The sequence below is a fragment of the Haemaphysalis longicornis genome, unplaced genomic scaffold (assembly GCF_048455015.1).
Source record: "Haemaphysalis longicornis isolate Haplotype H1 unplaced genomic scaffold, Haemaphysalis longicornis Haplotype H1 scaffold_9, whole genome shotgun sequence".
In the NCBI taxonomy this organism is placed as follows: domain Eukaryota; kingdom Metazoa; phylum Arthropoda; class Arachnida; order Ixodida; family Ixodidae; genus Haemaphysalis; species Haemaphysalis longicornis.
This window is the reverse complement of record NW_027526460.1, coordinates 142,502,238-142,515,346: the sequence shown is the minus strand read 5'-3', so window position 1 is coordinate 142,515,346 and position 13,109 is coordinate 142,502,238. Positions and strand designations below refer to the sequence as shown.

The 13,109-nt window shown below is 48.0% G+C and overlaps 1 protein-coding gene across 1 annotated transcript in view; it reads right to left on the bottom strand.

The window, feature by feature from the left end:
- The window catches only part of Mrps31 (mitochondrial ribosomal protein S31), a 34,413-nt gene that overhangs the window by 5,247 nt on the left and 16,057 nt on the right, over positions 1-13,109 (bottom strand). The window contains exons 5-7 of the mRNA XM_077685541.1: positions 11,510-11,683; positions 7,157-7,254; positions 2,718-2,864 (exon numbers count right to left, since the gene is read on the bottom strand). Of these exons, the coding sequence (XP_077541667.1) occupies positions 2,718-2,864; positions 7,157-7,254; positions 11,510-11,683 (419 nt within the window). The remainder of the gene's footprint in view (positions 1-2,717; positions 2,865-7,156; positions 7,255-11,509; positions 11,684-13,109) is intronic.

Genomic DNA, 13,109 nt, shown 5'->3' with positions numbered 1-13,109 from the left:
CTGCTTAAGTTTCAAAATTTCATTGAAATGTCTTGACCTGCGGTACAAGAGTGGTCAAAAGGTGAATGCTGGCGAAGGTAAGAGCCTCCTGCACATACCACATAAGCCGGAATACTATAGGTTGAGGTATTTTACCACAAAATTTGCCGAAAAGTCACCCCTTGGCCTATATACCTGTCTTTGGCATAACGTTAGCTGTCATCTGGCAACCAGGCAGTCCATCGGGTTCATCCAAACCATCGCCACCGACATCAATCGAATGCGCCACCATTTTTTTCTTTTTCCTTCTCTCTCTGTTAGTGAGCACGTGCGGGCTATTTTCTTCTTGCTCAAGTCCGGGCACTTGGCACCAGTTCCCACTGCGTTTAAATGAACCAATGTATAGTGTGCCCAAGCCAACACCGACATGTTCGAGTAGCGCCAATTTGGTGTCACCAAAAAGAGTGCACGCTACTGGCATAAGCTGAAGGAGCAGCTCTCGGAATGCAACGCTCGGAAGGCCTCGTATCATAGGTGCTGCACTCTGCACCTGGAAGTGAAGGACAAACAAGGTGGCGACTTTCGTCCGCGAGCATCATGCATCTATATGAATGGGTGGTTGGCGATTACCCCAAGACACCTGCTAGGCAACTGCACAAACCAGCTCTCCCTATGGTCTGCACATAGGTATCCCATGTTTGGCACTCGCTTCCTAATGACATGGTCTTGTGAGCGTTGAAGAAGTGCTCCATAAGCAATGCCCCAGACTGCACTGAGCGTGACTTGTTGTGTGGGAGACAGCCAGACAGAAGCAGTCGTCCGACAAGATTACAGACAGCAATAGTGAGTAGAAGAAGAAGAAGAAGAAAAAAAGAACGGAAAGGCCGGGAGGTCAACCAGGTGTAGAGCCCAGTTTGCTACCCTGCACTGGGGGAATGAGGTTCAGGGAATAAAAAGGGGGGGAGAAGAGGAAGAGATAAGAGTGGGAAAGCGCGCACTCTAGTCCCGTTTCGGGCACTATAGTCTTTCAAGCAAGTTCGTTTCCCTCAGGAAACGTAAAAGGGCTTTCGTCGCCTTCTCGAGGTCGATGGTGAAGACCGATGACTTAAAATAGTTTCCACCGTAAATGGTCGATTGTCCAATCGGCTCAGCGCGGTGGCAAGCACGCTCCTCTCCGACGAGTATTCGGGGCAGCGACACAGCACATGTTCTATAGTCTCTTCCGCCCCGCAGGCGTCACAGTGTGCGCTGCTGGCCATCCCGATGAGGAAGGAGTAGGCTTTAGTGAAGGTCACTCCCAACCACAGTCTACAAAGTAAAGTTGACAGGGGACGAGACAGCCCATACGGAATACGGCGCCGAAGAAGGGGATCCTGAATATACAGTCGGGGATTTGAAAACTTTAGACAAAACAAGTGCTTATAGCCTCAATAAAACAATATTGTGTGCCTAACCTTTTTTTTGTTTGTTTCTCGGCTGCAAGGTATGGGGGTCTGATTTATATTACGACTCATGCGTACTTATTACTACCGCTTATATGCATGTATATACAACTGCTAGTGGTAAAAGTCAGAGATTATTAGCGCAATCAGCTATGCTGCTACTGAAATGTGGCCGCAGCGAAATTCATTGCTGGCCCATTGAGTGTGCATTTTCTACATCTCCTCTACGGCACGGAACTTTCTGAAAAAGCTTTGTCAGTTGGCATAGATGGCAAGGGCCTGATGGCCGACTTTTCCTAGGCACTGTCATACGAAGACGGCATCAAAAGGACTCTTTCTGATCAAAGGGAAGGTCCCCAAAGTAAAAAAAGAAATGTCAAAAATCGACTGTATTTGCTGTTTTTCTGCATAATCTACAAGTTTTACAGAGAATACTTGCCAAATAACACAGCCCTATCATGAATATCACAAATACTATCATAAATAAAAAGTACTGCAGTCCTACGCTGTCACGCTCCCTGGTCCCCAAAAAGTGCCATTTTCGCCAACATTTCCAAACTTCTTTCCCCGCTCTCTCAAGTGTTGCCGGGCTCCCTTACCTTCCATTGTAACGAAGCACAATTCAAACTACACTGTGAATGTATACTCACACGCAGGAAAGGAAATAACGCTCACCCCTTGCAAAGGGCAACTGTGTGGAAGCCAGTTGTTCCCTTCACCCAACCTAGCAACATGAAAATTCGGGAGACCGCATCGGGGAGGGAGTTAGTTTAGTATTACGGAATTATTGAAACTGGAGACTGACATCAGAAAGGGGCAAGGGTGTTTATTTTGAGCTGCTTTGTCCTTGCATCGTAACAAACTAGTCCTGGTTCTTGAAGCGGAGTGCGCCAAACTTCTTGTGAAGGGACCTTTTCCCTCGCCTTCTTTTGGTACGCTGGCGAGCGTGTATAGCAGCCTGCATCTGTAAGCTATAAACAACATTCTGGCAGCGTCCAGAAGCGCGGTGTGCATGAAACTCCAGTGCTTAGCGGTACTCTATGGTATGGCTATAGGAAACTAGAGGTATAGTGGCGAGTGCTCCTCCAAAGCGTCGCAACTGTTACAGCAGGAAAGACACGTCCACACGCGACGGAAAAAAGACCGCTGTGGTGGACCCTTTTTGGGAGATCCGAGATAGCATCCGTACATTCGGGAGTGTCCGGGACAACTCAGGAGAGTTGGCAGGTACGCATCACCCAAGGCCCTTCTGAGCCAGCACACAGTTGCCCGACAGACTCCCGCGCAATGTCTCACCGGCCTCGTTGTCGATGGGGTAGTGCCAGAGCTTGCCCTGCTCCGTCCAGAGCACCATCTCCTCGTAGGCGTTCTTGGGCGGCGGGTTCACAAGCAGCTCGCGCCTGTGCAGGGCCCCCCACGTCTCCAGCTGGGCCTCCACGCCGGCTGCAGCACACCAGACACGACACCCCGCCCCGGGTCACACGGCAACTCGGGCCCCCGTGGCTCTCTTTTCCGACACCCGCAAAAACGCTCAGCCAACCACACTGGAGTCCAAACGACAAAAGCTACATCTGCGGTGCTATACCCCCGCTACACTAGCGTCTGAATGTCATTTGAGCCAAAGGTCATTTGACTCAAATGTGAAGTTGTGCTGCTCCACTGGGTTTTGAAATGCCATTCGGCTAAAATGACGTTCAGAGCCAAATGAGCAGCCAGAGAGACATTTGGGACTCTCGAATGCCATTTCTAGCACTCTCGCGCACAGCGTTCCAAGTCAGCATAAACAAATACATTACTGGCGCCCTTAAACAAGAAAAATATTCTTAATTGCGGGACTTTGTTTACTTCTCGTTCACATGATATCAAGATGTAATAATTCCACACTCTCAGCGCCAGTGTGGTTAGACAGCACAAAACATGCACCCAGAAGTATAAAAAAAGACCTTGATTTCGATTTAGAATTAAGAAAAACTTAGTCAAACCTTGCGTCATTTACCATCTGATATTCTTTTACTACCAAAGACTGCTTCTAAATTTGATTGCAGCATTATTGCGTAAAAATTGAACTTAACAGCAGCAGCGCCATGCAGCACGGCAAGCGATTGTTAACGCTTTCAAATGCCATCAAAATTTTAGTGGAGCATGGCAGTTTCTGAATGGCATTCCAAGCCACTCATTTGAGTCGAACGGCATTCGGACGCTAGCGTATTGGGGGTATAAGAGATTGCATGTCTTGATTTGTGCAATGTGTTGAGTTGCAATTAAAGTTCCTCGTACTTCTGCTGTACAAATACTGGTATTATTGTTGATTGTCTAGGCACTGTTTCGAAGGACCATGAAGGCAAAATACGACTAAGTTTAATTTGAAAGGACCAGTTTTTGGTAACTCACCCAGCTACATTCCAGCCACTAAACGTGTTTTTAACCCAAAACAACACAAGAAATATCCACGTAAAAACTTCCGAACTTCATGCTACAGCAATGCATTCTGGGCAGGAGGGACGTAGTATTGTCCACAACCAAAACCATGGTTATCATTGTGTTAACCGCATGTTCGCATTCAAGTGACACGATCAAACAGAACTAGGGGCCCCAGTACAATCGCCCGGTGATGTTTCTTGGCAGTGCCTTAGGTCAGAGGCAGCCAATCGCACAAACAGAATTCTGCGACATCCTAGAGCATGGTTTCTCAAAGTGGGTTCCGCGGAACATTGGGGTTCCGCAAACCCCTTCTCAGGGTTCCGCGAGCCACTGATAAATTTTCCCTGGTTCCGCAGTCGCAAAGTCTTATATGGTGAACTTGAGGTGCGATCGATCTAAGGAACCTCCATTACTCACACCCGAGTGTCAGTAAGCACATCTCGGCGCATAACAGAAACGCGCGAGCTGCACAATAAATCTCGCCAGCAGCTTCTAGCCAGCCAGACTCCGAAAACGGGCCACGTGGTTAAACTATTGCACTTGAATCTCGGTCTTATATTACCCCATGCGCATTTCTCCTGTTTGGAGATAGGTGCCGCTAGCGTACGCATTCGCGTAAAGTCGACGGGGAAAAAAACGATACCCTTGCTTGCTTTTGAATTTATTGCACGTTAATGTAGCATGAACGGAATGAAAAATGGTGGAGGGGGGGGGTTCCTTGGCACTTAACGGAACTTAGCAGGGTTCCCTGGGACCAACATGCTTGAGAACCCCTGTCCTAGAGGAATCGCCAAAAAATGGCTGGGGAGTCGCCACTGCTTTATATGTCTTCTCTTGAATATCTCGGTTATTTGTTTGGAGTTTCTAATAACATTAATATCATTGTTACCGGGACAGAGCAATCTGTTTGAGGGGGAACCCTGGTCTTAAAACAACTTCTTTTAATTTTCAAGTAAACTTGGTGAAACTTGCCAGTCTTGCTGATTTTTCCCCCCTGGTTTCAAATATGCCACTATTCTTTCAGCTGGTCAGTTTGTTACCGAGATAATTAGAGATAATCAGCCATTTTTGGACAAACAATAGACAAAACACCGTCCATTTGCTATGGACGGTGTTTACAATGGGCACTCAAAATGGTTCCTTGTTACTGGTGCCACCAAAGTTTAATGAGCTGTAAAATTAATTCCAACTGGTGCATCAAAAAACCGATTCTCTTATTGCACTCACCAGGGTTCATGCATAGTGTTGAGAAATATAGAGATTACAGTTTTATGGCAAACACTGTTTTGTCCATTGTTTGACCAAAAATGGCTAATTATCTCTAGTTATCTCGGTAACAAACTGACCAGCTGAAAGAATAGTGGCATATTTGAAATCAGGGGGAAAAAAGCAGCACGACTGGCAAGCTTCACAAAGTTTACTTGAAAATTAAAAGAAGCTGTTCTAAGACCAGTGTCCCCCCTTAATGAACGAAACCTGTATTTTCTTTTTTGTCCCCTTTAAGTCTGGGCCATGTGCAGAGAATGAAATGGCATGGGCAGACTTCCGAGGCACCTGTATAAAAATCCGCGAACAGGTATTTGTGTTTAAAGGGACAGACAACCGATTTTTGTCGCGTGTATGTTCTCTAGCTCATACGAAAGCCAGCGTTTTATATAGCCCGATAACCACAAGCAATTTCTAAACAAACTGGCGGAAATAATTTTAATTTGGCAGCAAAGTTCCTGAAATCAGAAGGGTGGCGGTTCGTAGTGTCGAAACTTGACACTACAATATGTGTCCCTGTCACGTGACATGCAAACCTAGCAGCTACTGTAACTGCTGAAACGTTTATTTACGTATTGAAAACCTTTTAACACAAGTATTCGTACGAGGTTAAATTGCGTATGTATTCCTAAACATTATTCTGAAATTTTTAAAGACACGCCGCCCGCCGTCGCTGGGTGCCTCTCAGCATGCCTCTCAGTGTGGCTAACTGAGCCTCCATGCTCAGAATCAACGGCAGCGTTCAGTAAACAGATCCAGCGAAGAAGCTTTGACGATTCTGCCTGAGTCAGGGGCGTTTGTTCTGCCAAAATATTTGATTTCAGTTTCCAAATACGCCAACGGCAGCTTAAAAAAAAAAAAAAAGAAACGTCGCGCCCGGGGAGAATCGAACTTCCCGCCTCCACAACGTGAAGCCAGATTCTACCTATCGTCTATCCCAACAGATGGCGCATTCGTGCATAATAGACCGTTGCATTAAAAAAAAACCCCATAAAGGAGCAGGAAAGCCTGCGATTCCCACTTTTTTAGCTGGGAACAAGTTTTTAAATATCGTTTTTTATTTCGCATATAGACAAAAGTATGTTGCTGAGCTACTCTATGTCATGGTTGCCAGCATTAGTTTTGGGAGGGACACATACGGATCGTAGATCAAAAAATTCGATTTAAAAAGTTCTAGGGCGTTATCAGCAAAACCGTTTCTCGTCAAGGTGCTTTAAGTGATGCCCTTTCATTTGGGATAGAGAATATATACTCGACAAAAATCGGTTGTCTGTCCCTTTAAGTCTAGGAAAGGCTGTGAAGCAATTTCTTTTGGTGCATTTTTTTTTGTCAATTTCCCTGATGGAACTGTCGCATGCAACAGGGAAGAATGACTCACACAAGCTCTGTAAGAGGTCTCATTAAAAGAGACCCTATGCGCCTCAGCTGGCGCTTTCACTCACGGAAAGAGGGGCAAAGCAATTGACGGTCGATTTAGAAACAACTTTACGATGGACGAGTCAGCACAGGTCAAGGCTGCACAGGTGTCCTTGTACTAAGCCCCACTCATCACATTCAGCAGCGCTCATCCAGGGGGGGGGGGGGGGGGGGAGAGAGAGAGAGAGAGAGAGAGAGAGAGAGAGAGAGAGAGAGTGAGAAAGAGAGGGAGGGCTCTTTAATGTGAACTGGTGAGGTCAGCCAGCTCATGAAGCCATAGGTGCATAGAATCAATTCCTGTGGAAGGGTCGATTGCCCACTGCCGATCCCAACAAGGGAACGTGACTGTACCTTGCCACCGTAAACCTACAGTACTTGGAACCAAGCTTGACATCTCTGGATAGAATGCCCCTAGAAAAGCATACTAGAGAGGAACAAAAGGGGAGATGACCGGACAGGGCTAGGAAAGGACAGTTACACACGCACGCACAGTTCTCGGAGCTAGATTGTGCCCCTCATGACACTCCAGCATGCCCTGAACACTCTCACACAAGTCCCACGCAAACCAACCACAGGCAATGAACGGCCCAGCTGTGACAATCTACCGAATACGAGCGCCAAGCACCACTTGCCTCTGTTCTCTTGCACGTCCCGCGAGAAGATGCCCAGGCGTGTTGCTCCGTCCAGCTGCTGCTCCCCCGTCTCTGCCTCCCCCTCCGCATCTCCGACGCTGCACACAGGGTTAGTTGTTCAGTCAGCACCACGACACACAGCATTCATCGCGCTGGGACAGAAACGAGCCCCAAGGGCGGCAGCATCTCACTTGGGCCCCTCTACGAACCAATCCCCGAAAAAGGTTGTCAGTAGAGCACAGAGCCAAGCCACGGGGTCTGCCAAAACAGCGGGCTGTCCCAGTTCAACCCTGAGGGCAAGGCTGTGGCTCCCAGCTGGGTGGTTCGGCTTTGCTCAGTTGGCCATTGCTACCCTAACTGTCTGCCCAACAAAGCCACACTGTAGCTATCGTGAGCTAACAACTGCTATCAGTAATTACGCCGCTGTCACAAGCCACCCACAGAACTTCGGGGGCTTTCATTTGATGTCTGCTCTTACCACAGCTATCAGTGAGCTTACCCTGAAAACGACGACCAAAAATAATTAAAACAATGGCACAGTCATGTACAGCATGCTCGCGGCATGCTGAGGTTTTGAAACTCCCAATTCTGAGTTGATTTCCCGTTTAGCCTTGTTGTTGCTTTCCTTGATTCCTGTTGCGCTTCCTACCTTTTTTCCTCCTTTCACGTTCTTCCTCCCCTTTTTTCCCCACTCCCTCTTGAAGTGAAATGCTTTGTACACCACTGGTGCCCCCACGCGAGGGACCACTTTCAATGCACTCCGGTGAACCAGGATGCCTGCCTTGGCCAATCACTGCTTCCCGGCTGGGAGCCTGGGGAACGCGTGTAACTGGAGCTGCGTGGGTCTGTGACAAAACCGCCAGTGCACTGATTCCTTGACGAGGCTACAGTGTCATGCTCCCCTGCAGCTCTTCCCCTTCCCCAGCTTAGGCAAGGAGGAGCGTGCCCTCTCTGGGATAAGCCGATCTTGGTGAGAAGCCTCAGTGGTGACCACTCATGCACAGGCCCAAGTGGCCCGGCCTGCTGCCCGGGCCAGTTTTGCATTGGCAGGGAAAACCGGTTTTTCTGGTTCCCACCTTCCAAGCTTAAACTTCAAACGGTCGTAACTTCTGCTACACACCTGATAGAATGATACTGTTATTGCACTCCTTGATTTGTGCACAGTTCACTGGTACATTGTTCAGCTGCATCACTCCAGCAGTTTTTTTTACAAGAGCTGCCAAAGAATCATACAAATCCGAATAAATTTGAATGTAGTTGTTTTACACAAAAACAAATTTCATGTCTACAATCAGAATGAGAAACTACATACCACATTTACTCAGGTAATGAACCCACGTGCGTAATGAACCCTCCCCCCACTTTTCTTGTTGAGAATTTACTTTTTTGTGACTGAATAAAAAATGCCGCGGAAATATGTTTTTATTTCAGCATGGTTGCTGATGCTGTAGGCGATCACAGTAACTTGATATCGCGCTACAGTAAGCGCAGAGATGCTAGAAATGCATTCCAAGAAAAAAAATTTCAAGCGTAGCTGGAGAGCGCGAATGCTGTGGCTTACAATTTAAAAATTGCGCACTTGCGGTGCATCACCTGTTGAATATGCCATAAAAACGTTGTGGCGTGCGAACAGAGCACGAAACGTACTCCGCACTCCTTCCCTGCTCTTTGCTGTTTGGACTGGTTCCGCCGGCGTGCGAACAAAGTACTAAACGTACTCCGCACTCCTCTGCTCTTGCTGTTATGCATAGAGGACTGTTACGCGACTTTGCCATTACGCTCCGTGGTTTTGTTGTTCAGCTGTGTTCCAACCTTTTTTTGTGCTCCTGCTGCGCGGCGTTTTAAACTAGGCTGGTGGAGCATGCGTTGCACATGGAATGGCGCAGCTGTGTGGCACTTCAGTGTTGACCGAGTGCGTATAGGCTAGGGGCGAAAACGAGAGGTTTTTGGGCGGTGATCGAAGGTCGCCGTGTGTTTCGTGGGAAGGGAAGTTTGCCGGTGTCGGAAAAGAAATTTTGGAGTGCCTTGACGGCACGGAAGACGGTGCTGACAACAAAAGTGGAGCCACAAGAGACTTCAGTGAGGAGGGAAGCTCCATGGCGAAGGGTGACAATGGCGAGTTGTGAATAAAATATAAATTTCATTACACAATTATCTACGTGTTCTTATGAAAATGGCAAGGCCCTGGCAGTGCTTCTCTTAGCAACTTTACTGTATGAAATTTCAACTTTTAAAAAAATCTGTTGCAATTTTTTTCCCGCATAATGAACCCTCCCCCCAAATTAATGCTGAATTTTCTGGAAAAAAAGTGGGTTCATTATGCGAATAAATACGGTACGTCCTCCAATTTTTATCATCATAACTGTAAAAATAGAGTTCTTGATCAAGGATCCATGTGCCCCACACCATGCGGACAACAACGAACACGGCACCAATCACTGCACTGAGCAGTGCTAGCCGCTTGTTTGGGCCCCCATGACACTGCGCCCACAACAACTGTGCAGTTGGCACCTCTACTAGCTCCGTACACGATCTGGTCACACCGGCTGCCAACAGGGCGGCAGAGTGGCATCATTTAAACCATTTCAGCGAACTCACCACGTTTGCCATTGAGGCATTTTCAAAAATTAAGCTGCGGTTCTAAGAACTTTCCATTGTAAAATTATTTATTCACTTACTTTTCCTTGCCTGAATGATTTTTCTAAAAATTGAAAGTGCAAAATTAGTGTTCTCTTCTTGGATACTGCTTTTAGCTGCAAGCATCTGCACTCTGTGGTTAACAGACGATCACAGGTGTACACAGCGCTGTATATTTTTAAAATTCCTAACAAAGCTCACTCAGACCAAGAAAAGGATGCAAAAAAATAGTATTGCCAGGAAAAGCTGCCAAAATGACTACAGTGAAACCCCGACTCCCAGGGGACCGTGAAAAAAGTGTCATTTGACCGGGGTGTCGTATGACCGGGCTTTGGGTAAATGCACACGTGACAGGTGGTCTAAGAACTTATTTAAACTACTATATTTAGCCCGTTCTTCTGTAATTTGCAAACCTTTACTTTAAATCCAGTTTCTAAAAAAAACAAAAAAATGCTTATTTTGTGCCCCCCTCCCCTCCCTGGTGTCTGGACTGGCCCGCCAACCTTGTGCACAGTGCCACACGACTTCCATGCTGTCCGGCGCTAGCCCTGATCCTCACACGAGCGAGATTAGCTGGGTAGGCCCATGCAGCCAAGCTAATTGAGAGGGGGAAAAGGTGAGAGTGTGAAACCGCCGAGGCCATGCGAAACCAACAATTGTACGAGGTGGTGATTGAAAACGGGCAGGAAAGAAGGAATGGAGCGTCAACGCGGCTTTGAAAGACACCGATAAGCACAAAACAGACAGAGGGGGAGAGAGTGTTGTAAAAAGAAGAAACGACCCACACCACATGGTATGGTCCTGCCATGAGCTCCAAAAAACTACGACCGGCTATAATAGCAAATCCGATGTAAATACACTTAGAAGATACAAAATTAAGACTGCAGAACAAGGGGAGACTGTTCTGCTCAGCTCCACACCGGAGGAACAACTGACAGCAGTCCAGACGGCCGAAGCAACTGTGAGGATCAAAGGAATCCTGGCTGACGGATGAAGGAGGGAGACCGTCCAAGTTGTCTACCCTTCAGAACCCATCTCGGGCATCAAATAAAGTGATCTCTTTCTCTGTCTCTTCAAGAGGACAAGGAAAGTGAGTGTTTGGTTGTGTGTTTCCACGCTTGTCAGCTCAATGGGAGCTTCAAATTCGCGCTCCGACAGCCACCTGCACTTTGGCTTCTGACGGTTGGCACGGTGGCGTTCTGCTACCACATGGGGCCGTGAAAATTTAAGCCCCACCCGCCAGCACCCTGCATGCTTGCTTGCGTCTGTTCAGCAAGCAGCCTGCCCCGCCTGCACACCTTTGCAGACCAAGTAGCGTCAAGCGGGGGTTAAGAATAACGAAAGGTCGGGACGAGACAGCAAGGTGGCGTAAAATGTGCGGAAGAAGTTGGCTTGTTCCCGCGAGGGTCTCTTGTATGAAGCAAACCACGTGCACCCGAGCGTAATATCGTCAGGGTTTTTAATGCATTGTTTCCATGGAAAGTTTGCTGGGGTCACAGTGATCCGTCGTAAAAAGTGCGTCTTCGTAAGAACGGGGGTCATATCATTGAGGTTCCACCACATTTAGTTTTTAGAAAGATGTCTAAGTAGCCTAAAAGGCCAGTACACTGAGAGGGCGCTGCAGTTGAGTGGCATGCCGCCTACCTCAGACAGCCACCTAGCCAAATTTCCAGTGACTATAGTGTGCAGGTGTGAAATAGCCAAAGGAAGACCTACCGCTGGGGTGCTTTCCGGCGCCGCGCCCTGCTGTCCTTGCTGACGTGCTCGGTGAGCACGTCAATGGTGGCCGGTGGTTCCACGGGCCTCCTGGCCGGCTGGGCTCCAGCTTCCCCTCGCCTGCTGCCGCTGGCCTGCTTCTGGCGCTCAATCTTCATGCCTACAAACAGGCCACTGCGCGACATCACACCAGCACATCACCACCCACTTCTTTCAGTGCCCCGCAGAACACTGGCGCACCCCCACACCTCCTCTGCGACACTCGAAGTTCCGTACCTGGCTCTTCTGAGAGTTCTCAAAAATGTAAAATTTCAGGGGTTTAATTTAACACACCAAAGCTATGTCTGGGCTGTGAGGTGCGCTGCAGTGGAGGGCTCTGGATTATACTCTCGACCCCCTGGGGATCTTCAACGTGCGTCAAAACGTCGACACAAGGGCATTCTTGCTCTTTGCATACATCTGAAAAGCAGCCACGGTGGGTGGAAACAAACCACCATGTTTAAGCTCCACATCGGACCTTAGCCACAGAGCCACCACGGTGGGCAGGAACGTTTTCACCAAACGAGAACTATGTTAAAATTGTTGCGATGACCCCAACATAAATAAATAAATAAATCCCAGCTTCTCCCTTAAACATCACCCCCAGCCCACAAACAGTTCCCCATCCTTACACAACCATTTGTCACCGCTGTCAAGGTTCAAAAGCAGGTGGTGTAGCACTGGTGCTCTTAGATTGTTATGCACCATTTATTAATTTCTGATTTGCTTGTTTAAAGGAGTACTGACACGAAATTTCTCACTTTCAGTTTTTATGCTGTAAAGAATACCTATTGGCCCAGTAATTACGAAAATCGAACCGAAAGCCATCAGCCGCCAACACAGAATTAATTATAGCATGTTTATTGCAACCAATTTCAAATTTGGTCGCCGCACGGGAAAATGGCCGTTCGAAGGCCAGCCTGCAAGCGGGCCAGCCTTACGTCACGGTGTCACCCGTGACGTCAGGGACGTTTTTCTTTCCTCCATGCGTTCGCCGCATTGTCTGCTACGATTGCACATGGTCCGCATTCGTCCGCGCATTCGACATGTCGTCTGAATCGTCAGACTCGGATGAGTTGCTGCCACCCGACAGACAGAACAACTTTATTTGGCCAGGCGATTAGGCCGGTGATGTCTTCGCCGTCGTCCGTTTTTTAATATCACTGCGGCTCGAACCGGCGCAGACCGTGATAGCAACAGCTCGTCGCCACTCTTCTAATCAATCTTATCACGAAAAAGAAGTTCCACATGCAAGAAAGTAGATGTTAGTGTGTTGAAAAATTGTGCTAGGGATTGTTATCAGCGCTAAATTTAAAAGCGGCGTTCAGATATTTGCCACGATGGTAAGCCTACGCTGACCGGCAGCGGAGGTTCGGCGCTCCGACCCAGCACTGCCGGCACCGCGGTGCAGCGAGCGGCCGAAAGATGGCGCCACCTGCGCGCTAGAATCAAAACAGGCCGCGGCAGATGTCTTGCTCACCGATCGCTGAAACGGAAATTATTGCCAAAATAAAGCTCCATATGCGAAAAAGGGGATGATAGTGCGGTGAAAAGTTGTGTA